Source organism: Nicotiana attenuata, unplaced genomic scaffold, assembly GCF_001879085.1.
Source record: "Nicotiana attenuata strain UT unplaced genomic scaffold, NIATTr2, whole genome shotgun sequence".
NCBI classification, from domain to species: Eukaryota; Viridiplantae; Streptophyta; class Magnoliopsida; order Solanales; family Solanaceae; genus Nicotiana; species Nicotiana attenuata.
In genome coordinates, this window is record NW_017670874.1 from 378,042 (window position 1) to 405,055 (window position 27,014).

The window sequence follows — 27,014 nt, forward strand, 5'->3', positions numbered from 1 at the left end:
TGTTCTAAACTAATTAAAATAAAGAAATATAAATAATGAACTTTGAACAGAGAAAGAGCAGATTTTATTATGTCAATGTAATGAAAACGATCTAGGGTTATGGGCTATCTAACAATCTTATTGTATTCTTCAATTGAATTGACTGACTAATTTATCTAGATTATTGGTTGACAGGGTTAATATTGCTCATAAGAATCCGTCGAGTTCTTACTCGCCTATTCAAGCTAATCTAACGCCTATATGTCCATGGAGTTAGAATCAACAAGAACGCATTTATAATTCCTGTAAATCAACCAAGCAAGGCAATTAGGTATATGTCTATCCTAACCGCGAATCCGTTCCCCGATGCCCAGGTTCAAGAACTTGCTCTACTCAATCCTATATGCAATCTGGAATTTCCACTTTCGAGTTCAACTCTAGATTCATAAATAGTATTCAATTGGTGATCAAGCAACCAAATAATTAAGTGTAGGATTGAATAAATAAACCAATATTATAAACTAAGAAATAAAAATCAATATCCGAATAACAATAGTCATGAAAGAACCACAACCCTAGAACTTGAAGTTTAGCTCCACATAGACATGGTAGCCAAATAACAAATCATACAAAGAAACATAAAAATTACTAAGTTTGATGGAAGAAAAGATGAAACCCGGCCTCCACGGCGGCTCTGTGCTTGTGTTTTCCTCTCAAAAACATCCTCCTCTGCCTCCTTAGGTCTAAATTATGTCAAAAGTGTGTCCAACCTCGTCAAAATACCGCTTTCCATGTATATATACCAAGTAGGGTTGGGCCCAAACAATTATACCTTCTCCAATGTGAAAAAGGACACTTTTCCTGGGTTTGACTAGCGCGGCCGCTAGTGGCCCAGTGTTCTGCCTGACGAGCGCGACCGCGCTATTGACGCGCATTTTTCACCTGTTCCGCTTAGAATTTGGAAAAACGTAAAACATGAAAGTTGTAGCCCTTTGAGTTAGCTTTCCAACCATCTATTTGGAGCCCAAATGGAGTTCTGAGCAAAAGGTTATGTGTATTTTACTAGACAGTGCGCAATATGCCTACTTGAGTCTTCGTTCACTCTAACTATCATCTGTTGACCCCCAAACACGATCCCGGCTGAATTCCTTTAACTTTTACTCAAACTTCAAAGCTCCAAATCATCTGAATTCATTCCATAATATATACATATCTCGGAATCACTCCTACAAGGCATAAAATACACCATTAGTGCAAAACACTAGCGATTAAAGCTCAAACTCAATAATAGTGCAGTAAATTAGAGTGTAACAATCGACTAAAATACGTATTATACCCTATCATCAGTAGCACATAGCATACACTTGTATAACTTAAATTCCTAGAAGTATGTTTTTTTTTTCAACCATAGGACATATTTGAAAAATAAAGAGAGGAAGAAGGGAGGAACAATCTGGAAAAAGTAATAAAAAAAAGGGAGCAAATATATTATTTATTTTGTTGTATAAGTTTTGGAGTTCAATACCAAAAATTTATAGCCAAGCCCGAGCACATGCGAAGAATGAAAATTCAATTAAATGAGGGTTTTTTCTCTCTAAGAATACACGCAAAGATCCCCTTTCATATTTTAAGTGTGTTCAATAACATTAGATACAAGACAGAAAGAAGATTTCACGGATGAAATAGCAAACAAGGTGATGAAATACAAAAAAGAAATATACAAGATTCCAAAATCTAAGCAAAAAATGGACTTGGATATGGTTGAAATTTATTGAAAACATATAGATGAGTCAATATATGAAATTTGAAGAAGATTAGAGGTGATTTGGACTCATTTGATATCAAAATTCGTAGTTAAAATCGAGTTCAAAAAATTCTTCGATGGCTCATGTATCACGCGTGTATCTCACACATAGGTATACATGGATATTCATGTAATACACATTTGATATAAATATGATACACATATGAAACACAAATGATACGCATATCATGTTTTTCCATGCTCATCTTCTACTTCGAATTTTCAATTCAAACCACCTCAAAACTGTACCAAATTATCCCAAAACTGAAACTTAAACTCCTTAAGATGAATCCAATCTAATCCAACAATACCCACTCAAAAGAAAGCAATTTTTTTTGCTACAAATAGCTAATTGGCTAATATTTATAATATTTTATGAATTGACTAATTTTGGTACTAACTTACTAATGGACTGACATAACTGGTAGTTTCTCATAAAAAAAATAGAGAAATCCATTAAGATATGAACTACAAACAAATAACATATGGAAAATTGTTGGGCCCGTGCTAGCACGGGCCGAAGTCCATCTAGTACTTTAATAGAGAAGCCTTTTATTATTTCTTTAAAAAATCAACCAATACTTTTAATAGTTGTTATTTTCTGTTATACGTAAAACAAAATTATTTTTTTCCCTTTTATTTTCAAATTAGAATTATAAGTTTTATTTTATAGTTAAAAATTCCATAAGAGAATAATATATATATATATATATATATATATATATATATATATATATTCTATTGGTTGAATTATTTTATTTTTTGATATCTTTCTTTCTAAATTTAGTTAGCAAATATATATTATTCAATATATAAGAAAAGAATACAATCCAAAAAATAGAAAAATACTTGGACATTTATATTATATTAAAAGGAGAATGGTGAAGTATGTGGTTAAGTCAAGTGGCAACCTAACCCACCTATTTAACCTCTCTCCTCTCAATCTAGCATTTAAGCTACCAACTTTTAACAAAAAGTATAGTTATCAAATTTCATATAGTTCAGGGTACTATTAACTCCTTTTTTTTTCCGTATAAATTATATTCTGAACCTTTATCCGAAGATGCGTTTGTGTACCTTATAATGTTTCTCTAGTACATATTCTGTTAATTTACAATACAAATGACTATGATTAAACTTAGGCAAACTTATAATGTTTCACTGTCTGCGTTGCTCTTGGTTCTTCTGCATTTTTGTTTGCCTCTTTTAGTTTTAAGGGGTTCGATTCATATTTTTCCTATCTTGAATTTTTGTAAACGTATTTGGGTTGTCGATAAAGTTGTAGCCAATTTATGATAGTAAATTTTGTATGTCCTATTGTTTTTTGTTTCTTTAAAGGAAATAAATTTAAATTTCGTCCTGATTCAATCTACAGCATAACTCTTTTAACATATTATTTTTAAGTTAGCCTATACTTTTGCTAGTGGGAATTTTTGGATACAAATACTTTTGCTCAAAGGCATCTTATTCTCAAGCAAAACTTTAGTTATTAGGAAATAATTAAGTTTAGCTGCTTTGGTCAAACGCAAATAACAACAGTTAATACTATATTATTACATCCACACTCTTGCACTCTCCGTATCAAAACTTGTACCTTCTAATTCCTTTCTTCTTCCTCACTCTCTCCGTCAGTTAAAACCCTAGCCTCCCCTAAATCCCCAAATCACACCAATTTCTCTAAACCCTAGCAATGGAAGACGTCTGCGAAGGCAAAGATTTCAGCTTTCCAAATCAAGAAGAGAAAATTCTCCAATGGTGGGATTCAGTAAAAGCATTCGAAACCCAGCTCGAAAAAACCAAAAATCAACCCGAATACATCTTCTACGACGGTCCGCCATTTGCGACGGGTTTGCCGCATTACGGGCATATTTTGGCGGGTACAATTAAGGACATTGTGACCCGCTACCAATCCATGACGGGTCATCATGTGACCCGAAGATTCGGTTGGGATTGTCATGGATTACCAGTTGAACACGAAATTGACGAGAAACTTGGGATTAAGACTAAAAACCAAGTGATTGAAATGGGAATTGATAAGTATAATGAGGAGTGTAGAGCTATTGTTACGAGGTATGTTGGCGAATGGGAGAAGACAGTGGTGAGAATGGGGAGGTGGATTGATTTTCAGAACGGGTATAAAACTATGGATTTGAAGTTCATGGAGAGTGTTTGGTGGGTCTTTGCTCAGTTGTTTCAAAAGGGTCTTGTTTATAGAGGTTTCAAGGTTTGTCCTCTTTTGTTCTTTCTTGAACTTGTATTATAATTTAAAATGATGCTTGATTATAAAGCAGTATGTTTTTTGAATTTTTAAAAATAAAACAAGTTGTAGAGTATTGGGATTGATGCAAAGTAGTTGTAGTGGTTGTAGTAGCTGTTGTTCCGTAAATTGTGTTTTCTACCTGTCTGGATTAGTTTGTGCGAGCTCAATTAGTCAACCTGCAAGCATGGTAAAACTAATACTAGCTTGATTAATGTCAAGTGTTTGGTGGGTTTTTGCTCAGTTGTTTCAGAAGGATCTTGTTTATAGAGGTTTACGGTTTGTTATTTTTCTTGTTCGTCAACTTGTAGCATAATTCAGGATGATCCTTGATTAAAAAGTTTGCATTTTTAGAAAAAAGTAATCTAGAAGGACAGTTTGTTGAGTACTCTGTCTAAGCCTTGATGAGCGGAGTTACCCGGTCAACAATAGCAAGTGCTTGTGGAATTAGTAAGAATTAGTTGAGAGCACAAGCTGGCCCGGACACCATTGTCATTAAAAAAAAGAAAATCTAAAAGAATTATATGTTGAGCATTTGGATTGAGGCAAAGTTGTTGTTGTGCTTTTCTTAAACTGTTATCCAATTGTCGGGCGTAGTTTGTACTAGCTCGATTAATCCACCCACGAGCATGCTAAACTAATAGGGGGGCGGAGTGCCGGGTGCCGGGTAAACCTGTCCTAAGAATGGAGCAGATTGGCTCATGTCGATGTGGTTGGGTTTGAAAGAAACTTGACTCTTTTCCTGATTTTCTTTTGTGCAGGTTATGCCTTATAGTACTGGTTTGAAGACTCCATTATCCAATTTTGAAGCTAATTCTAATTATAAGGTCTGTAACGGAAATCATTTAGCAGTGCACTAAGTGCAATCCTTTTCTCTTGTTCTGGTGATGTCTTATTTATGTGATTTTTTCGGGTGTGGTGCAGGAAGTAAGTGACCCTGAAATCATGGTTTCCTTCCCGATAGTTGATGATCCCGAGGGTGCGTCCTTTGTTGCATGGACAACAACTCCTTGGACCCTTCCTAGTAATCTTGCTCTTTGTGTCAACGCCAATTTTGTATATGTCAAGGTTAGTCCTTAGTAAAACTTCTGGTTTGAAATCTAAGTGAATTGTTGCTTTAATTGGATTACTGTGCTTTTGGAGTCTGAAGGGCTTGTTTTTACTTTAACTTATTATAGTGCTTTAAACACGGTTAGTATTGTTGTTATAAAGTCAAAGGTCTTCAGTTCTTGTTAATTTCTTGCTCTGAGATGTATCAATTGTACTGCTAGTTCATTACATTTAATCTAATTGTACATTTGATTACAGTCATTTAATTGGACTGTACAAGTCTTGCGAAAATGGTATTTATTCAGTTTAAGTAAAGAAGGACACATTATATTTGTTTCTTATTGGTATGTAATATGTTTCTAGATCTGGAAATATTTGCTTTCATCTAAGCTTGTTAATGTTGATTTGATAATAACAATCAGGTTCGCAACAAATTCAATGGGAAGATTTATGTGGTGGCAGAATCTCGATTGGCCGAGCTACCAGTTGAGAAGGCGAAAAAGGTCACCCCAAATGGACCTGCTGCTGACGCTCAAAATCCAAATTCTAAGTCAAAGCCTTCTGGTGGTAAATCACAGAATGTCGAAACTTATGAGGTGGTGGATAAATTCTCTGGGTCGTCCCTTGTGGGGAAGAAGTGAGCAATTTCTTCTTGAACTTTGTCATTGATATGCTGCACAAAGTTTTCTGTTCTTGGCGCCTGCAATATGGTAGCTAGTGACTTGAATGAAAGTTGATAAAAAGTGATCCTTCCATCTTTACATTCTGATTTGAGGTTAATTTGATTTACATGTCTTCTGTCTTGTATACTGATTCATATTTGACCTGACTCATATGCTACACATTGTAAATAAAAGCCGATTATTGGTAATTGTTTTAGGTTTTTTGGTTTGTTTTCGTTGAACATGTTTAATGACTTTACCAGCTATGACTCTAATTATTCGAGCCCCTTGAAAGGTCAATCTTTGATGCCTTTATTTTGGAATCGTCTTCGTTCAAATAAGATCTCTCCCTTGTTCTGCCTCTTCCTATGATCTTGACCTTGCCAACACGTAGAATTTTGATAGATTGTTGACTGTATGGATGTATTTGCTTCTTATCATTTTTGTAAAAATTAGCAGCCTAGCAGGTGTGACTTCACACCTCTCTACCTCCTCTTATAGGAGAGTCTTCTATGCGTATGATACCAAGTGTTTTCTTTTGTTTTTTGCTTGTAATACTGGATTTGCCTAATTAGGAAAATAACCTTACTCTGAAATATGAAAAGAAAAGAAAAATCAAAAGCAGATTGTCAAAGACAAGGGATATCGTCAAATGAAGCACTTCTTTTTCTTTTTCTTTCTTTTTTAACGTGAAGAAAGGAATATGCCATTACTTTCAATTAAGAGTTGAACTCAATTGTCAAATGAAGTAGTGTTGGGCATGCTAGGATGCGTGTGTGTCTGTGTTATCTTATTTTTTAGGATCCTTTCCATCAGTTACTGTTCGTTGTTCCCTTTTGCTGCCGCTTTTTTGTGTGGTAGAAATGGGGAAGGTGATGAGTACTATAGTGGTAATCTCTTTCTTAGAAGATGCAAAATGGTATTGCTTGGCAATGACCTGCTTACCCCCCTCCAACTAGTCTGTCAACAGCCTTTTCTCTATTTTGGTGGTTGGATGGATGATGGTGATTGATTGATTGATCGGGTGGTTAGGTGGTCTGCTAAGCATGAATTTTTTTCGGGCATGTCAGAGTTCACTTAATTTAAGCTAGAAAGATAGAGGCAAGAAATCAGAGAATGTAGCTGTAGTGGAAGGGCTTATACGCGTTGCGTAAGTGCTGGTCTTTATGGGATTTGAACCATATAGCTGTAAAATTTTTGGGTATTTTCTTTTACCTCGTCCTCTGACCTCTTATCTTGACCCAGTGTGTTCTCTTGTATTTTAAGCACCGACATTGTCTTGTTTTCTAGTGCATGTGGCCATTTTGTTAGATGGATATGAATCCCTTCCCACATTTAAGGTTTTTCTGTTTTTCTATTGCATGTGACTCTAATAATCGGGTCAGTGGTGAACTTAGCTTTAAATGCCAGTACTGACTTTCAAGGTTGACATTAGGTATTTTATCAAGGAAGGTTGACATGTAGATATTCAATGCAGGTATATTCCACTATTTGATTACTTCAAGGATTTTTCTGACACAGCATTCAGAGTCGTTGCGGATGATTATGTGACTTCTGACAGTGGTACTGGAATTGTTCATTGTGCTCCTGCCTTTGGTGAGGACGATTATCGTGTTTGTATTGGAAATCACATAATAAAAAAGGTTCGAAAACTTATGGAACTTCATAGTATTTCTGCAATGATTCCTATTGCCTGAAATAGAATGCATGTTTCATTTTCTGTCATCTGTATATTTGCTATGGAACTTATATGCTATCTTATTAGCTTTTGGCCGTGTAGTACGTTCTTACAAGTTTCAGGATCTGCACGAATTTACTACTTTTACTTTTCGATGCAGTATCTGACTTGGGGCCACCCTTTCTTCCTGGGAAATGTACTGGAATAACGTCTTGGGGGCTTGTTAAAATATTAGGAGCTGATTGTGCTTGTTTACTTCGACCTTTAGATGGTCTCTCTTAACCGTTTTCATAACCACTTAGTATCTAGATTTTCATGTTTCTCTTGCTAAAGGAAGTACAGTGTGGACTACAGCATTTTTCTTGCCCTTTCTTTGCAAACAATATGGCATATGTTGTACCTACAAGCCTTTCCCCCAAATGTTTGACTAAATCAGCCTTTCTTTGGTTTGTTGTTTTTAATAACATTGTGACTTTGAGCTCTTTCGAGAATTATTACATTTTGAGTTTACTATTATGATACTCCAATGAAATTGACTTGATTGGATTTTGTTTTCTGTAGGGGGAGAGCCTGATTGTGGCGGTAGATGATAATGGCTACTTTACTGATAGAATTACAGACTTCAGCGGAAAATATGTTAAGGAGGCAGATAATGATATCACTCAAGCAGTGAAGGCAAGAGACTCTAATACTCCTTTTTTTTTTGTGGCACTATTATGTACGTGCCTTTAATTTTTACGAACAAAATTGGCTGACGACGGCCATCAAAGAGAATATGATTTACCATAAACTTTGTAGGTAGCTTGCCCTTAATCTGAGTGAGGAATTGTTTTTTGTTTTATATATTTATGGTCGTATATTTAGTTTTGATTAACAACCATGCGTAAGATATTTTTGTTTGGTTTAGGAGAAAGGAAGGCTTGTCAAATCTGGAAAGTTTATGCATTCATACCCTTTTTGCTGGAGATCTGACACACCTCTGATTTACAGAGCAGTTCCTAGCTGGTAACATACTTCAGATCATTCCGTGCATCAAACACTGTTACTGTCACTTTATTTTTCTATTGTTTTATGATGCAATATTTATTTAGTCCTATGAGATTATGGCCTTTTGGAATGAGAATGAGCTTGTTTGTTTTCTTTCCCTATGCATAGCTTTTCTCCTTTTTGCCCTTTCTAATCTCAGTGTGACTTACATAAGATTGATGCATCATTACGAATATTAAGTGGCTGGGATTGGTTTATTAAAGGATATTGGTCCACGAAAATCTAGCTGGTGTTGATTCCTTAACTTTTTTAATTGCACTGTTTGGTTTGTAAGTAGTCATTTTGTGTGAAATGAGTATTGCGGAACTGTAACCTTGATGTTAGCCGAATAAAATGGAAATACATCTTTTTTTAGTAGATTACAATCCACATGAAAACCCATGTCCAAAACTTGGTGAGTACTTTCCTCTTATAGTAGCATTATGTTTATTTTTCATAAATCTCTTCTATGGAACATCAACCAAGCTTATTTTTGATAAAGAACATTAACCAAGATTTTTATCAGGTGTTCAATTTCTTTTCAACTGTAATATAGGATATCCTAGAAGCTCTGCTATTCTTCATGAGTAATAGTTCTCTAATATAAAGTTTTGACTGTCATCGAATGTTGGTGGTAGCAGCTCGACCTCTCCTATTGGTTGATTGTTGTAGCTAATACAATCTAGTCCTTGGAGAAGTACTGACTGTCCTACATCTACTCGGAAGGTTACCAATAAAGAAAAACCTAATATTTAAAAGGAAAACTACGTCTGTAACATTAAGAGGTTACAAGCATAATGTTCACAAGATGAAATAAAAGCTGGTAGTTGCGTTTTAGCAATTACATGCATTTAGAGTTTTTTAAGCTATGCCATAATGAATTGATATTTATAAACCATAAGTTTTAACCGTGTTTAATTTTGTAAAAAGAGGTGAACCGATCTTGATAACTAGGTGTCAATTATGTTGCTTCGAAGGGAAGTAAAAGAGGAATTATTAGTCTCAAGCTTCGCCTTTTTGGATGGAAAAGAGGAGTTTGTAACACAAAATACATATGTAATCGCATTGCATTCGTTCTTATTGCAATGCAAGTGAGAGAAAAGGGATAGTTAGTTATTCAGATATACTGGAAGGATTGGCAAGAGAGTGATAGCCTAGCGGAAATGGCTCTCCAACTTGAATGATCAGTTCGGGTGTTCGAGTCACCTAGGAGCAAGTTGGAAAAAACCACTGTTTGGCGCCTGGGTTATTTACCATATTTAAGAAAAAAGAGAGCGGAAAGATCATCAACAGTTCAAGCACCTAAAATATGCTTTGGCCCATCTATATGTTATTAAGCACTGTTTTCATTTTTCTGTATTTATGAATTCTTTTTAACGTCTTCTTTTATCTTGATTGATTTGCTGGGTTGCTTTTTTTGATTCATGACAATTAAAAATTCATGAATTTTATCAGCACCTAACATTGCATTGAACTTTGGCAAGTCTGTTTTAATGTTCTTTTTGTTTTTTTGTAATGTTTATTCTCTCTTTTTGATGACCAACGATGTTTATTTTCTCTTTTGCTGTCATGCATCTATTAATCTCTGTATTAATGTTTTTTGAAATGGTATTGTTGGTGTACGTATGGCCAGGTTTATTATGGTGGAAAAGATTAAGGATCAATTGCTAGAGAACAATAAACAAACCTACTGGGTTCCTGATTTTGTGAAGGTTACTATTTCCTTTCTGCCATTAGCTTTCTTGTTGGCTAATTCAATCACCGTAAATGAAATTTGACTGCTGATTTGTTTTGTTGCACTGGTTTGAGTTGGTTCCGCTTATGTATTGTCATGCCTTATTCATTGTTTACTCCATCCACATGCTTGCTGCTTCCTTACCCTCGAAATAACCTTTTAATTTACTCCATTTTGGTCTCTCTGTTTTTACTTTGTTTTAGGAGTTATTGGAGTTTACTACAAAATACTTACTGGTTAAAGATGCTCATGGAACAATCTTCATATGAGATTAGACCTTTAGGGATATGCACATGTTTTGAATTGTATTAGTATATAAGAAAAATTAATGTTTCACAAGGTGAGTTGGGGCTTTTCCCAGTAGTGTGAGGCAGACCGGGCTAGTGCCCTAACAAAAATAATACCCCAGCATGCTTTACTTCGATTGTTTGCCTCGTACATCCTAGAATATTTTCATTTGAAATTTTCTTTTAAGGGTTCACTCTAACTAATATAGTGTTTTTTAGTTCTAGCATTTTGGATTTGGTTGCTTTGTTTATTGTTTTAGGGTATATATGCCATTATGCCTAGATGTTAAATTAGTTTTGTAGATTTTTTTCCTTCTGAATTTTGTTCAAATTTGAATGTATTCTTTATTGTAAAATATTTATGTTTTAAAATATTAAAACATCGAAGTTTCATTGGGCTTATGCTCCGTGGCACTTAGGCAAAGCATTTCTTGCCGCACCTCCGCCTTTTAAATACAGAGAAAACAGCAACAACTACCCAGTAAAATCCCAAAGTGGGGTCTGGGGAGGGCTTTTAAATACAGAGTAAAATTACTATTTTAAACTCCACATTCTGCAGTCCAATATGATGGATTACAACACTGCTGAGCCTGGTATTTTGTCAGTAACATTCTACTTTAGTGGAGATAGGTCAGGTTTTAGCTATCATCCATTTTTTTGAAGCTCAGGTGCTTTTCCAGGTTTGAGTTCTGGGAGTAAGGTTTCATATACTTTCTAATTCACTGAATCTTTGCAGAATATGAATGATAACTGACTTTTCATCAACAGCTCTTGATTGTTAGAATTTAGAAATCGTCAGAACCCAATAGTTCATCCTGATCTTAGTTTTATTTTGTGTTCTCTATTACAGGAAAAACGCTTCCACAATTGGTTAGAAAATGCAAGAGACTGGGCTGTTAGCCGAAGTAGGTTCTGGGGTACTCCTCTTCCTGTGTGGATTAGCGAGGATGGTGAGGAGATAGTTGTTATGGACTCCATTGACAAACTGGAAAAGCTTTCTGGTGCTAAGGTTCTGCCTTCATTACCGACATTTTGTAATACTTGTTTTAGTTTCAGCATTCTATGTTTATGACCGTCTTATAATTCACTATATTTTTTTATGAACTCGCCTCTTCTTCCTCAATTTGCAGGTGACAGACTTGCATCGTCACAACATTGATCACATTACAATTCCGTCCAGTCGGGGGCCTGAATTTGGCATTCTTCGACGTGTGGAGGATGTAAGACCAGTTAATCTGTTATTTAGCAGTAGGCTACCACAGCATTAATATCACATTTGATGTATCTATCAGACTCAAGTATTTCTGGCAGATATATTTTCATGTTATTTGCTTCTTTGTTCTGAAGAGGCTGAATGAATTTGCGAATTAATGATTTTTTTCCTTTGGGATAAAAGCATAAAATAAAGGATTTCACATATTTGCCCATTCAACGAGTTAGAAAGAAAAAAATGAGTTAGAAAAACAGTTTGAGCCCATCTTGATTTAATGCTGATTCTGTTTGCTGAAATGTTGGTTCTCGTGTTAAACCTCTGGATTATTTGTTATTGAATTGGATAAGATTGTAATTGTTGATTCCGGGCTGTATGCGAAAAAATCGAGAAATTGAACTCTATTTTTACTGAAGTGTGCGTTATTGCTTTTTGCTGCTCAGTATTGTCTACATTCTCATGGTGTTATTTGTTCAATCTTTAAGAAATTTTGAGTTGTCATTGATTGTCAGAATTATGTGTTTTACACATTTTGATTGAGCAAAGAATCAAGAACAAAGATCTTTTCCAGGAAGATTGAATTTTTCATGTATCATTGGGTTGTCAAGAGAGCAGTAATGATTCATATTTGAAACAAACGGGTTTCTGCTGCCTCAGGGCTCAGACTGCCACTTACAAGATTTTGTCTATTTTTTTTTGGTTCTGAGCTCGTCTTTTTTTCCTGGTTGTTTGAGGTGCTGTGTGCCTGTTGAGGGCTGATACTGTGCATCGCTCCACTTATCTAAATAGAAATTCTTTTCTTAGGATCTAATAGTTTACAATGTTTTGCAAGCTGAAAATCAATTGTACTACTCTGGAGTATTTTATATATATAGTTGAACTGCCTGCTTAGGCACTCAGGCCTAATGGTTCAACGGAATCTCCACATTTAATGCCCTCTCTTTTCAAACTTTTTGAATGAGCTTGTACCTTTCAATAGTTTCTTTTCAATTTTGTGTTCTGCTTTGTGACAAAACTATTTGTTGTATTTATCCAGGTATTTGATTGCTGGTTTGAGAGTGGGTCAATGCCTTATGCTTATATCCACTATCCTTTTGAGAATGTTGAACTCTTCGAGAACAATTTCCCTGGTCATTTTGTGGCAGAAGGTCTTGATCAAACTCGTGGATGGTATGTATATTCTGATTATGTTCTCTATCATTTTGACCATGAATTTTCTGAATGCGGACCCCAGCCAGAACTTTCCCCATCATCTTACTTCCTATAAAGCTATGTAACCCCAGGGAAGATGTTGACTGTTGGATTATGGTTTAAGTTGGACTTCTTCTAGAGATAATGCTTGTCGCAATAAATTCCATGAGCTTATTCCTGCTGGACCCTCAGATTGGAGATTTTCAATTGCCAACATTCTTGTCCTTAGTTGGTACCACCAAGAATTAGATGAAATGAGGATATGATACGTTTTGATAGACGTTAAATAGTTGACTTTTGCTAGTATTCAAGTTAAATCAGTATGCATGTCTGATACTTTTTGATTCTTGGTGCTATATATATTCTTTTATTCTTACTTATTAAAAAAGAGAGTTCCTTACCTATCAAGAAATAAAGGAGAGACAGTTTCTCTGATTCGTAGAGAGAGAGAGCACTGAGATGGTGCATTTTTTGCCGTTTAACCTTTTATTCTATATTAATATTGTTTCTCATGCTTGTTGGCGAGTGCAGTGGTCAAATGTCCTTATGCTCTCGATTTTAGCTTAAAATTTCACCTCTTTTTATGCTGCGAGAATTATTGCCAAGATTAGTGTTTCTGATGTCCTGATGTTATTGCTGCTGTGAACTTAGTTCTGTTCATGTTTTCCAAGTCAGAGAAAACAGAAAATTCAAATAGTGGAATCTATAAGGTTCTTATGTATTGCAGGTTCTACACCCTTATGGTCCTTTCTACTGCCCTTTTTGGGAAACCTGCTTTTAGAAACCTCATTTGCAATGGTCTTGTCCTGGCTGAGGATGGGAAGAAGATGAGTAAACGATTAAAGAACTATCCTCAACCGTCAGAAGTTATCAACGATTATGGAGCTGTAAGTTATGCCAATCATGAGCTTCTTCATTTTCTTAGTTGTTAACTTGTTATATGTGGTGCTCTGCTCTTCTGATTGATGGGTTGTTAGTGAAAGGCTAGAACTTATGTCTGTGCAGGATGCACTACGTTTATACCTGATAAACTCTCCCGTTGTCCGTGCTGAACCTCTGCGTTTTAAGAAAGACGGAGTTTTTGCTGTGGTAAAGTATATCCTTTACATATGGTGGCACTCTATCTCTATGATTTTAATCAGTTTTGTAGTAACTATTTTGGAAAAGCTTTTAAATTGTTTTCTCCTAATTTGAAAGATGATGATATTAATGCAGGTGAAGGATGTTTTCTTGCCATGGTACAATGCATATAGGTTCCTTGTTCAGAATGCAAAAAGACTTGAAATTGATGGGTTTAAACCATTCATTCCCACTGATCAGAAAACTTTGCAGAGTTCATCCAATGTCCTAGATCAATGGATCAATTCTGCAACTCAGAGCTTAGTGCATTTCGTCCGGCAGGAAATGGATGCTTATAGATTATACACGGTTAGTTTTCCGATCTTGTCAAATATCGCATCTAAACTCATGTTCTCAACAATTTCCAGGGTGCTTACTGAAATTCTAATAGTCTTATTCAAGATGTCTTGAAAGAAGATTCCTACAAATGTTTGTGTTGAAACCTATCGATGTCTGAACAAGCTTAACCATATTTTTGTATTTCATTTTATTGCTCAGACATTTCTCAGATTTTTCTGTGGTTAAAGCTGGAGACTCGCCAAATAGGCACGAATGGTCTCTTTGTTGAAATTTGTGATCTGCAAGTTCTTCACATCTATAGTTAAAGATGGAAACCTAGCAGAGGGGAACACATGGTTTCTTTGTTGAACTGTGTGGTATAGGATATCTCTAGCTTGCAAGTACATGAGATTAGAGAATCCATGTTAATGTTCTGTCTATCCCTCCTCTTTGCAGGTGGTTCCGTATCTCCTAAAATTTCTTGATAATTTAACGAATATCTATGTGCGGTTCAATCGGAAGAGGCTAAAAGGCCGTACTGGTGAGGGGGACTGCAGAACTGCTCTTTCAACTCTGTACTATGTAAGCTTCCATCTCATACTTTTTTAGTAGATCTTGAGCGTCACATGTTAGTGTACTGTGATAGTGTGGTTTTGGGATCTGTGCCTGATTCTGTTCAAAGATTCAACTTTTACTCTTCCATGTTAAGTTTCTTTTTGTGACCAAATCGGTGTAGCATGACACATTATTATGGAAGAAATTAGTGATGAATGAGACTCATATGTTATGGTACTTGATGCATTTCATATGAATAATTGAGGCCAAGGCTTGAAGCCCACTCTCAAGTCGCAGCAAGAAGTAGCTTCTTTCTTTTGTTGTGCCTTTAATACTTTCATCCCGCTATGAATTGGAGCTGTTCTGCTAGTGCTTTCTAACTCATTAAGTCTTCAATATGATAGGTGCTTTTGACTTCATGTAAAGCAATGGCACCGTTAACTCCTTTTTTCACTGAGGTTCTTTACCAAAACTTGCGGAAAGTTTGCGAAGGATCAGAGGAGAGCATTCACTATTGCAACTATCCTGAAGTGGAAGGAAAGGTACATATGATTTCCTACCTTTTCTTGCCATTCATCAAATATGAAGTGCAGAGTTTTGCTATCTTCTCTGGCTCAAGTTTGTTCCATGAATGTTTAAAATCATTTCAGAGGTGGGAGCGTATTGAGCAGAGTGTTAATAGGATGATGACAATTATTGACCTTGCACGGAATATCCGTGAGCGTCACAATAAGCCTCTTAAAACTCCGCTCAGGTTGAGCCTCTGCACTTCTCTCTCCTCTTTAACCCCCCCCCCCCCCCCCCCCCCCTAAACCGAACCAAAAAGCAAAAGATCATGTTGGTCTGGTCTTTTTTCAGGGAAATGGTGGTTGTACATCCAGATTCAGAATTCCTTGATGATATTGCAGGCAAACTTAGAGAGGTCAGTGATGGTCTTAGCTTTACATGCATTTCCATTCTGATGCCTTTAAACAATTATTCTATTACTATAATACATTATTTCATTAATCCTATTTAGTTAATTAATATATTAATGTGATAAAGTCGGAGCACACTTGAGAGTTAATTCTAGGTTTGTTATGCAAAAGCAGTTCCACATTTATACTTAAGTGAATTTTTTGTGCAATTTGATATCTACTAATGCTAAATTAAATTAACAAGCACATTAAGTGTACCCAAATGAACCAATAGTGAGTTGCATGCCCAAGTTCTTGCCTTCCGTTGTTGGTTGTTTTTTCTGAAGGTAAGGGCCAATTTGGTCACAGAAAGGTGTTTCATGTTTAGTTTTATTTCCACCAGTAATCATTTTTATTTTAGTTAAAGTTCAGCATTAAAACAAAATGAATCTTGGCTAGATAAGGTATTCTGATACAAACTTTCTCAAAAGAGGAAGAATATGGAATTCAGAGGTGCAGGTGAGGTAGGTTGGAGAATGGAGAAAGGGAACATTTTGGGAGTTGGAGGATGGGTAGGCTGCTGGAGTGGAAGTGCTAAAAGCAGAGTGTGTAACCTATCCCGCTTACTGTCCCACTTAACATACGTGTGGGGGTTGGGAAAATGATGTTTTTGGGGCGTCGGTTGCATATGGTGGTTTAACAGTGCTGCTAAAGGAACTTATTAGATGCAACATTATGCCCTAAAACTAGGTGCAGCATACGGGAAGCGCTTCTCCTATCTTAGGTAGCATTACTCTAATTTTATTGAAGAATATGTTAGTGATTAGAAAAGAAGCAGAAATTTTTGACCCGTTTTGACATGAAAACAATTGGGTGTTTTCTTAGAAAGTCGACACACCTATTTTCTTTTGTTTTGTTTCACCGAAACCAAATAACTTTTTCTTTTTTTTGCTTTGGAAACCCCTGAATAAAACGTTTGTTGATTTTCAGATTTTGGAACATTGCACTTATGCCCCAAAAGGCAATAACCAGATAAGCATAAAAAGGTTTAGGGCTTTTTGTGATGTACGTCAGCAATAACCACTTCTCTCAAACAGCAACAATAACTACTGCTATGCCTCAATGTCAAGCTTGTAGAAACCAATTCATGAATCCTCTATATCCATTCTGCTTTATATGGGCTTATGTGGTTTGGGTTCGGTACCCGTTTTAATAAGTTTATCTGATTAAGTTGGGTTCCTTATTCACAATAAACTTTGGCTGATGAAGATGAAGTCCTACTTTTTGAGCTGCTAACTCTCACTTCAACAAAACTGAATATCTGATCAATTATCTAATATCAACATTTAGAGTAATGATGTATAATTATCATAAACCTGACCAAATGGTCTATTTTCCTGCGTTAGTATAATTATGTTCGTTTTTGTTTTACTTTATGTTTTCTGTATTATGTATCTTGTTTAATATTTAATGGTTGGTTGCTTTTGTGATGCAGTTTGTGCTCGAGGAGCTAAACATTAAGTCTTTGGTCCCATGCAATGACACGTTGAAGTATGCTTCTTTGCGTGCAGAGCCAGATTTCAGGTGATCTAAATGTCATGTGCCAAGTTTGTCTTCACTTGTTGTTCTCTGAATTAACCTAATTAACTGGTCCTTGCCTCAGTGTGTTAGGAAAAAGGCTGGGAAAGTCGATGGGAGTTGTTTCCAAGGAAGTAAAGGCTATGTCAACAGAAGATATTATTGCTTTTGAGAAAGCGGGAGAAATTACTGTTGCTTCACACACTTTGAAGCTTAGTGATATCAAGGTGAATATGATTTTTGATAGTCTTTACTCGCTTCTTTTAATTCCTCATATTTGTCAGTCGCCACCCTAAAAAGAGTAAATCTGTTCTGCTATGGGTTTTCTTTTGTTGGGTATACCGAAACTGGGGAGTAAGGTAGAGTAGGTCAATTGCCTGTCAGGACCAGAAATGAAGGAAAAAGTGGCACCTGAAAAAGCAAAGATTCCTTTAAAATTTATGCTGGCCCAAGTTAGTAATTCATAGATAGGTTAATATGTTATTCTGTACTTCGGCTCAGTAGCTTCAGGTAGGTACATTGCGTCTTGAGAAATGTTTTCTTTATGATCTGGTTCTTTTAATTTTGTTGATTGAAGTATTTTCCCTACTGAGACACAAGCTTTATTGAAATAATTGTGGTAAAGTTCATTCTCAAAAAAAAAAAAAATAATTGTGGTAAAGTTGAATAAGATTGCTGCTAAAGAATATAAGCATGAAATTGGTCCTAGCTATCTAGTTTTGAAGTATGTGGTGAAATTGTTTCTAGCACAATATTCTTATGCTATGGGTTTGAAACCACTAGAGATTAATGATGAAGTAAGATATCATAGGAAGTGCTTTACTTTGGTTCATGTGAAAACCTTTGTTTGTTCAAGGAAACCTCAAGGAGAAGTCTTGAGTAAGGGCTGTTTTTGCTGTCCATAGTGCTTGTTGAAAAAGAAGATGAAAGCTGAAAGTCAAAATATCTTTAAGATAGAGGTTTTTATTTCAAAGTTGATCTAGTTCTATTTTTAAGGAAGAGGATTAAAGAACCGACTCCTAAATATTCTAGACTCCTAATTCTTGTCATTGAATAAAGTAGTAAAACTTTGGAATAAAATATCTATAGAAAATACCTAATAGGTATGAGTTTTGGATGCTACAACAGACAAGTGCAATATTAATTTGAAGCAGGAGTTTAGGTTTTGAAAAAGTCTGATTTTATTTTGCTCATCTTAATATTCAAAATTCTCGGGAAAAGGTTTCATTGCTTATTGTGCACCTCTGGCACTGCATCAAATGCTTGAACTATTATTATTGTTATTATTATTATTATTATTATTATTATTATTATTATTATTATTACTACTACTACTACTACTACTACTATTATAACATCATTATTATTATAATTATTATTTTTGCATAAGATCTTTAATGTACTTGTAGATTGTTCGGGGTTTCAAACGTCCTGATAATAGGAAAGAGAATGAAATGGATGCGGCAGGGGATGGTGAGTATCTCCTCTTTTACGAGTTTAGATATTTATGTTTCATCTGATTTCTTATAGTTTTATTTCATTCGTCGCACATACAGGTGATGTTTTAGTGATACTGGATTTGCGTACTGATGATTCACTCTTTGAGGCTGGAGTTGCTCGGGAGGTATTCTCGGAAGTCATTCCCAATGCGATTAATGGCAGATATATCGAGTTTTTACTTGTATTTTGATTGGTTACTGCTGTGTTGGGAGACTCCTGATGAGTGTCTTTGATGCCGAACTCTGCTTGCAGGTTGTGAATAGGATACAGAAACTGAGAAAGAAAGCCGCGCTTGAACCCACCGACTTGGTAGAGGTCTTCTTCAAGTCTTTGGATGAGGATAAAACAGTCTCTCAGCAGATTTTGGAGTCCCAGGTAACTTTTGAGGTCCACAGTATTACTTGATGTTTCCTATTTTTTAGGTACCTAGCTCTGTGAAATATGCCCTTCTTGATAGAGAAGATCTAGAGTCTGAAGAAAGAGAACTAATCTGTTCTTGAGGTTGAAAGGGTTATTCAACGGAGAGTGAAGTTCCAGGGGGACGGCAATCATTAAATGTTGGAGCCCAGGGGCGCTTTTTCACTTCTGCCAAAAGATAAATTATTCATGTACCTCTATGTTCTTCAGGAAGCAGTTTCTGTCGACTTTAGTATCTGATTATGAAGAGTCTTTGGTCTCTGTCTTATATATTGGGCTTAGTCAGCCATATTCTATACATTTCATTTTTGATTCTTTTGCACAAATTTCTGATCTACCTTTACTGAGTAGCTCAGTGCGCCATCAATCTTTAGAGGCTGGTGCATGCTTACTTCTATTGCCAAAACCTAACATGTTTGTCTCTTCCTTTCTCCGCCTTTTTTTTGGCGTTACAGGAATCATATATTAGAGATGCCCTTGGGTCTCCTTTGCTTCCCGCCGACCTGATCCCAGCACATGCAGTAAGTTCTGACTTCTCTTCCTCGTTTAGGTCTTTGTGAGCTCTATCCAAGTGTACCATTTTTATGTGTATTAATACTTAGAGCTGGTTTCTCCTTGAATTCAACTCTTACAATTAGAATGAAATTTTTTTGCTTATGAAATATTACTGTAGTTTCTTGTACACCGGTTAACAAGTTTGGTATGTTGCAGATGACAATTAGTGAAGAGAGTTTTCATGGAATCTCAAGCTTGTCGTTTGTGATTACGTTAGCAAGACCAAGTCTAGTGTTTAATTCAGATGCCATTGCTGCTTTATATGGAGGTTGAATTTGAGATTCTTGTTTCGGAAATTTTGGTGATTTTGAGGTGGTTTTCTGTCTCTAAACTATCTTCATCTTGCAGGAAACACACAGTATTCTCAAGGCTTACAAACTTACCTGCTGATGAGGGATCACCATAACTTGAAGTCAGAGTTTCAACAAGGGAAGGGGAAGGTTTGTACCACTAAAACTTCATAATGCTAAATTATGTGATCATCTCATCTAAAAACTTAAATGGTCACAAAATTCAACTATGGTACCATAGCACACTTTTAATCACTTGATTATATTATGTCTCTATACGCCTCCTCGTGTATGAACCTGTCTTTTTTAATGGGCAAAACACTAGGATATCTTTGTTTTCTTCTTTGGGTGGCGGTGAGATTTGAAACCCATGACATCTTGCTTATAACTGAATGAATCTATTTTATTCTAATTCGATCTAAGAAAAAAAATCATGATCCGTAGGATTTGAAGTTTTGAACCTACGACATCGGGTTTTGGAGACCCACGTTCTATCGAACTGAACTAAGAGCACTTTCTTATCCGAATAGATAGGACTGTAAACAAAAGGATTCTTTTCATAACCCAATACGTTTTGTATGCATATACTAGAATAGCATGATAAAATCAAAGATTATTTCCAATTTGAAGCGATCTCAATTGATCCCTCGTTACAGGATTTGAACCTGTGACATTTGTACCCAAAACAAACGCCGCTACCAAGTTGCGCCACATTCCTTCAATTGTTCCACAGTGTAATTGTGGAGAATTCCTGTCTTGTTTTCCACATAGTTATTTCTTCCATTGATATATACAAATTTTCTGCTCATTTCGTCTTTTTGGTCTCATTTAACATATAATAGTAAAATAAAAGGAAAAGACTTCTATGCTGATACTATGTTGAATTATGTCTATGCTGAATTTTGAAGCTTTTATATGAGATGCTCGCACAATTCAACACATATGTCAGCTAGAGTTCCTGCATTTTATGTAGCTAATGATATAATTCTTGACACGCCGTATTGTGACCTTGCAGATAATGGTCAAGTGCATTGAGAATCAGCCTCCAGTTGAGGTGGTTCTGGGAAAGCATGTCTTCTTGAGTGTTGGAGATTATTTCTTGAACAGGAAATCACAGTAACAGAGATCAATACTCTGCCAATATAATTTTTGACATGAGAAAGCTGAAGTTACATGTCTCCCCAATTTTTTTTATAAAAATTATTGTGCAACAGATCTGTATTGTACCTGCCTTCTGGCCCATTTTAACAAGGAATAACAATTTTGATTAATCGTCTTTTGGTTGGTGTTAACTAATATGTACAAGTTTTTCATGCTCTTAACTTAGTTGAACTAATTTTCTACTAGAGGTATGTTCGATGAAGTAACACGTTCAATCGGGGTATGTTTGTTAGCAAATCATTTCGTATTTACCCTTTTCAAAAACAGAGATCTACTAGTGAAAAAACGAACTTCATGTGAATTTTCTTTTAGAAAAGAAAAAAGCTCACCTCCCTGACGGTGGGCGTGCAACAAAGGCCAGAAAAATGATACCAACAATGTAAATTTCAGAAAAATAGATGGAAGAAAGCAATAGAAATAGCGATAGCATAGCAACAAGCAGTAACAATAACAATGACAAGATACTAAAAAATCGAAGCGGAAGATAGTAAGAAAAAAACCATAACGCTAGCAATCAAAGAAAAACGACAAGATACTAACATCGAGCCCTAATAAATCGAGGATGGATCCGAAAAACGCCCGATTACCTACTATCCTTCTGTGAATAGACAATAAATTAAGCCAAAACGAAGGAAAACATATTAAACATATGAAAATATATATATGTCTGATGCATTGATATTTATTGTGATGTTTTATTCTCACCCCTTAATAACCAAACACAATACCAAACTTAACAATGTAGAAAACAAAATCAATAGAAAATAAGACAATAGACAGTACAAATAAAGTGGTACATTTTTCTACTAATGATCCTACTTAATAGAGTCCATAACCCACAACTGGTCCATCTAAAGGCCCAAAAAGCAGATTGATAATCCAACAATCAAAAGGTAAGAAAGCCCATTTAAATTTATTGAAGTAGAAGGTAATGTTGGCCCAGCAGCTACAGCCATTGATCCAATATTTTGGGCCACATTTTGCTCTTTGGGCTGGATTTTCACAGGTATTTTCAGCCCATTTTTGCAGCTCTCTGTGTTCCCACTAGCGAAGTACCTGATTCCTTCTCCTTCGAGTGAGATCTTATCTAAGCCGTCCGTATACATCTTGATTGGATTTGTTACATCACACGATGTAAATTCTTCCTCGTTTCTAAGCTCCACTACACTCTCTTGAGCTGCTGAGTAGGTGAACCCTGCTCATGTAATATGTAAATGATATAATAATCTACTTTTTAAGAAACTATTTTGTACAAGCGTTTCTCTTTATTGATAACCAATTCATTTTCAAATATAGTTGGGAGATTTTACCTAAGAAATGAGTTTAAAAAAAAAAAAGAAATGGTCAGAATATGAGAATAGATCTGATACCAATACGGACTACCTATTTTAATTATTGTGCTTTCTGAACTTGCATACCTATATTCAAGTTTCTATCGATATTTGCGGAATTGATTATCCCTTTCGAAAACAAATGCTTGAAGTGGTTTATAATTTACTGAGCATACGGTATAACTTACGCATTTCGTCACCATGAAGATTGAGGTGAGACGGATAAGATCCCTCTACCCTTAACCAAAATTTTTAACTCTTAATATTATAATAGCGCCACATAAAAGAAATAGAATATTCCAGACCAACTTGTGCGCAACTCAACTAATTCCAATGGAGTTTTCCCGGTCAATATTTACGCCAAACTATCCCAAAAATTGGCTCGACTTTATTCACTCTCTAACTTTAGTTATAGTTCAAATGGTACAATTAAAGACTATACTGGATTCTATACCTAACCTATGAGACATAGCTCAAGGAAAAGAGAGAGTTCTTGTCATACAAAATATTCAAAATATTAAATGATTCTTTAATACTGAATTCATTTCATTTATACATTGACTGCCAAACTAATATTTAATCAGTTTGAATGAATTTTAGAAATATTATACTGTCAATTAATAGTAATCGAAATACAAGATCGTATTTTCAACTTCTACAGTAGCATTTTGGAGCTTATTGACTGATATGATATACTTTTCTGAAAAAATGATCAATATTATAGAAATGTAACAGAAAAAAACTACAGGGATTAGCAAGATAAATAATAATCACAAAATCGAATAAATAATAAATCTTCACGAAGATAGAAAAAAGCATAGAAAAAGAAAAGTATGGTTGGTTACATTTTAATCCTTGGAAGTCACATACTTTATATTTTTAGTACTCCCACCGTGTCAATTTAGATGATTAGTATGACTTAGCACAAAGTTAAAAAAAAAAAAAAAAAAGACTTTCAGAATATGAGATCTTAAAAGCTTAAGGGACAAAAGTTTTGTGGGACCATAATATTTGTGCGGCTGTAAAAGTTTTGGAAAAAGGTCCAAAATTGCCCCTCTACTATGATATATAGTTTAAGTTTGTCCCCTGTTACACATTTCGTTCCGATTCATCCCTACCGTTAACAAACTTTCTAGAATTGCCCTGAACTCTAACGTCCCACACAGTAAAAGTCAAAGAAAAATATTTTTTACCCTTTCTTTTCTTTGTTTCACTTTTTTCCCCCTCTTTTTCTATTTCTTCACGTTTTCATGTTCTTCTCCGGCGACCAAAATTCTCAAAGGAAAGCCATTTCTTTCCTTACTTTCTCAAAACCCAGATCTAATTTCAAGGAAGGCAACCTCAAAATTCAAAAAAAAAATTCAAACCCAAACTCTAAATTTTCAAACCTCAGTTCTTCTATTTTTATTCTTTTTCTTTTCTTTATTTTCTTCATCCCTAGAATTTTACCAAAAAGTGTACTACTCAAAGTGTTTAATCTAATAGGATTTGAGGAATATTTTAGATATTATTTGGTCGGAAAGTCCCACTCCGAGAAGATGAATAAATTTGAGGTTTTGTTTTGTCTTTTTGTTGCTTGGTTCATATTTACTTTATCACCATTAAAAATTTTCTATTCATGAGAGTTTTCCGGCGAGGTATAGCAATGTGGAATAGGTTTGAGGAGAAAGAAAAAATATGGGGTGGAGAAGATTCCTGAAATTTTAAAATAATTTTTATTTTTCAATATCTCAAAGTGGGGGAAATAGGTAATGGCTAAAAACTCATGGCCAAAATGGATGTTACTTTAATGGTTAATTTGTTTTGGATCGAAAGATGAAGATGAAGGACATAGAGTCTGGTGTATGATGATGAGGTTAATTTTAACGTGAGACCTGCTGATATGACAGATGATGTGGACAAATTAATAGAGGGATTGGATGCCATGGTAGAGGGACGTTAGGGTTAAGGGCAATTCTAGAAAGTTTGTTACCGATGGGTGTGGATCTAAACGAAAAGTATAACGATGGACAAAATTAAAGTATATACCAGTGGGCCAATTTTGGACCTTTTCCCAAAAGTTTATATTTTTTAAATATAAAAATGTATTATTTTTTTTGAACGAATTAATAAGTGGAAAATTTTTATTTTGTGCCTCACACAACTGACACTAGTTGTGTGAGGCCTCTTTTTTGTCTCACAACTGTGTGGGTCCCAAAATTTTGTGGACCCAGATGAATAAAATATGGGTCTACAAATATGTGAGATAAAAAAAGACATCTAAATTATGTGAGACACAAAATAAAATCACTCGGAAAGTGTGTAATAAAATGATTAAATAATTATCAATGGAGGGAGTAATAATTAAATAAGACGTGGGCCAATTTCCTGATTTCTATCTTTACTTTATTTTGGGACTTCGTGTATAACTTATCTTTGTCCTTTTTTTTCAGAATAGTACAGACCACTCAACCAATGAAAAAACGTCTTTTTTTTTTCTTCTTTTTTTTTGTCTAATACTCACAAGTTCAAAGTACAAGAACGAATTCACTTTATTTTTCACGTGATTTTGAACATTTGTTTTTTGAACTTTTTGAATAAAATTTCACATTTAAAAGTTATACATATTCTTTTCTGTCGAGGGTCTATCAAAAACAATCAGCGGCGGATCAATAGCATAGTACATGGCGCACGTGAACCCATGATGTCTCCGTCAAATTAGGTATTTTATGTACGTATTTTTAAAATTGATCAAATATTACATACTGATACTCATGCTCTATAAAAATAAATGGTGCACTTAGTTGACTGTTAAGTTATTTACCTAGAGGAATGGGGATCAATTCACACTTAATATTTTTATTTTTTAGAAGTACTTTTTTAGTGGCGCACCCATGTTATAAAAATCCTAGATTTGCTTCCGAAAACAACCTCTTTATGTTGTTGTTGTTATATTTAAAAGTTATACATAAAAAGTGGAGTATTATATTTCTTTTAACTCAAAATATTTGAAATATATTGCTTTTAAACACCTTATAATCTCTTTTGAAACAACCAAAACAACATTTCATCATTCAAATTAGATATAGAAATACCTTACATCCAGATAAATTAATTGAAACCAAACAGACCAAATAATGAATTTTTTAGCATTCGTAAAAATAACTAAATTAACTATCAGATAATTAATTTTATATTATAGAAATGACTAATCTGATGTTTTTCTCTTCTTTCTCTTATCCTTAGCAAAATAAATTTCTACGTATGTCTCCATTAATATTGCACTCTAATATATTAAAATTTAAATTGTTGTGGAAATCTGTCTTATTTTCTACATTTTAGTCTCACTTTTTCTATAAACATTTGCATATATTTATTTTTTAAGTAATATGTTAGATTTTTTTTACGCTACTAATGTATAAAAATTAAACTATATGTAGGAATATATTATAGAGTAAAAAAGGAGAAGAAGAAATGCTCACAGATTTTGTCACCAACTCTGAAAACTCTACCAGAGGACCAAGAAGCAACATCAGAAGATGGGTCCCACCCTCTATCCTCTCCGACCACATGGTGCACTTGATCATCAGCTCCGGCCACCGTCGCCGCCGTGAGAAGAATCGCCGCCACCGCCACAACCAGTAACTTTTTTGCACCCATTTCCGTTAGTAGTAACAAATAGTACTAAGCTTGAGAACAAAGCAAAGGCAAAGCTATAAGCTTTTATCACTCTCAAGAAAGAGAGAGAAATAAACAAATGTTATTTTTGAGTTAAGAGAAGTGTGGGGCTTTGGGAATATAACCTTGTGCCCAAGAGAACGGGGTATTATCACTTTTAGCCCGCGCAAAAAATTATTTACATTCGACAGCCGAAAAAGTGTATAAAATTCGTATATATATATATATAATATACTTTTTTCGGCTATTATTTTGAGAGTAACTATACACTATCATTTTTCCTAAGGGAGTTATTTCCCTCTAAGGTAGATGGGTTGGGTGATTTAACATTAGGCGTAGGGTCGGGATTTAGGATTTAAACTTAATACGTTCAACTTTAAATATTTTTAGTGCTCAACATATCAAATTTTTGAATGTGGAGAGAGTATGATTTAAGATTTAAATTTGATACGTTTAACTTATATAATATTTTTAGTTCTGAACTTATTATACTTTTGAAATAGAAATTTAAAAATCAATTTTTTGGGTTTAATTTAGTAATCAGTGAATGTGACGCATAAATAAGATTTCTCTATCCTTAACATAATTTTCGTATTAGAGTCCTGAGAACAATTTCCTGGTAGAGAGCGTCTTCCTTTCTAATTGGCCCTACGATTTGCTCTGTACGATATGAAATTCGAACTAGTCGAACACAAACCAACGATTCAGTAAAATCTCGTTAGTGGAATCTAGGGATGATAGTGTGTACGCAGACCTTATCCCTATCCCGAGGGAATAGAGAGACTATTTTCGAACTA

At 35.0% G+C, this 27,014-nt stretch overlaps 2 protein-coding genes across 2 annotated transcripts; one reads left to right on the forward strand and one right to left on the reverse strand.

The window, feature by feature from the left end:
* The first annotated feature begins 3,302 nt into the window (after positions 1–3,302).
* LOC109244116 (isoleucine--tRNA ligase, cytoplasmic) lies at positions 3,303–21,360 on the forward strand. The gene is made up of 27 exons (XM_019411153.1): positions 3,303–4,007; positions 4,802–4,867; positions 4,965–5,108; positions 5,513–5,727; positions 7,230–7,395; positions 7,992–8,105; positions 8,338–8,435; positions 10,090–10,168; positions 11,329–11,487; positions 11,609–11,698; positions 12,725–12,858; positions 13,607–13,766; positions 13,885–13,968; positions 14,095–14,307; positions 14,734–14,859; positions 15,237–15,374; positions 15,483–15,586; positions 15,691–15,754; positions 17,224–17,312; positions 17,392–17,533; positions 18,716–18,779; positions 18,863–18,930; positions 19,059–19,181; positions 19,679–19,744; positions 19,935–20,046; positions 20,127–20,218; positions 21,084–21,360. The coding sequence occupies exons 1-27, from the start codon at positions 3,474–3,476 to the stop codon at positions 21,186–21,188; spliced, it is 3,549 nt and encodes a 1,182-aa protein (XP_019266698.1). The 5' UTR covers positions 3,303–3,473; the 3' UTR covers positions 21,189–21,360.
* Positions 21,361–21,877: 517 nt separating this feature from the next.
* LOC109244117 (mavicyanin-like) lies at positions 21,878–26,318 on the reverse strand. The gene is made up of 2 exons (XM_019411154.1): positions 26,022–26,318; positions 21,878–22,424 (listed from the first exon to the last, which is right to left on the reverse strand). The coding sequence occupies exons 1-2, from the start codon at positions 26,197–26,199 to the stop codon at positions 22,081–22,083; spliced, it is 522 nt and encodes a 173-aa protein (XP_019266699.1). The 5' UTR covers positions 26,200–26,318; the 3' UTR covers positions 21,878–22,080.
* Between the last annotated feature and the right edge of the window lie 696 nt (positions 26,319–27,014).

Excerpts from the sequence above, each read along its gene's own strand:
- LOC109244117 (XM_019411154.1), bottom strand. The coding sequence starts at position 26,199 with ATGGGTGCAAAAAAGTTACTGGTTGTGGCGGTGGCGGCGATTCTTCTC. Across the intron at positions 22,425-26,021 it reads CAGAGTTGGTGACAAAATCT|GGTTCACCTACTCAGCAGCT; the intron begins GTGAGCATTTCT and ends TTACATGAGCAG.
- LOC109244116 (XM_019411153.1), top strand. The coding sequence starts at position 3,474 with ATGGAAGACGTCTGCGAAGGCAAAGATTTCAGCTTTCCAAATCAAGAA. Across the intron at positions 15,375-15,482 it reads ATCCTGAAGTGGAAGGAAAG|AGGTGGGAGCGTATTGAGCA; the intron begins GTACATATGATT and ends AAATCATTTCAG. Across the intron at positions 15,587-15,690 it reads CCTCTTAAAACTCCGCTCAG|GGAAATGGTGGTTGTACATC; the intron begins GTTGAGCCTCTG and ends GTCTTTTTTCAG.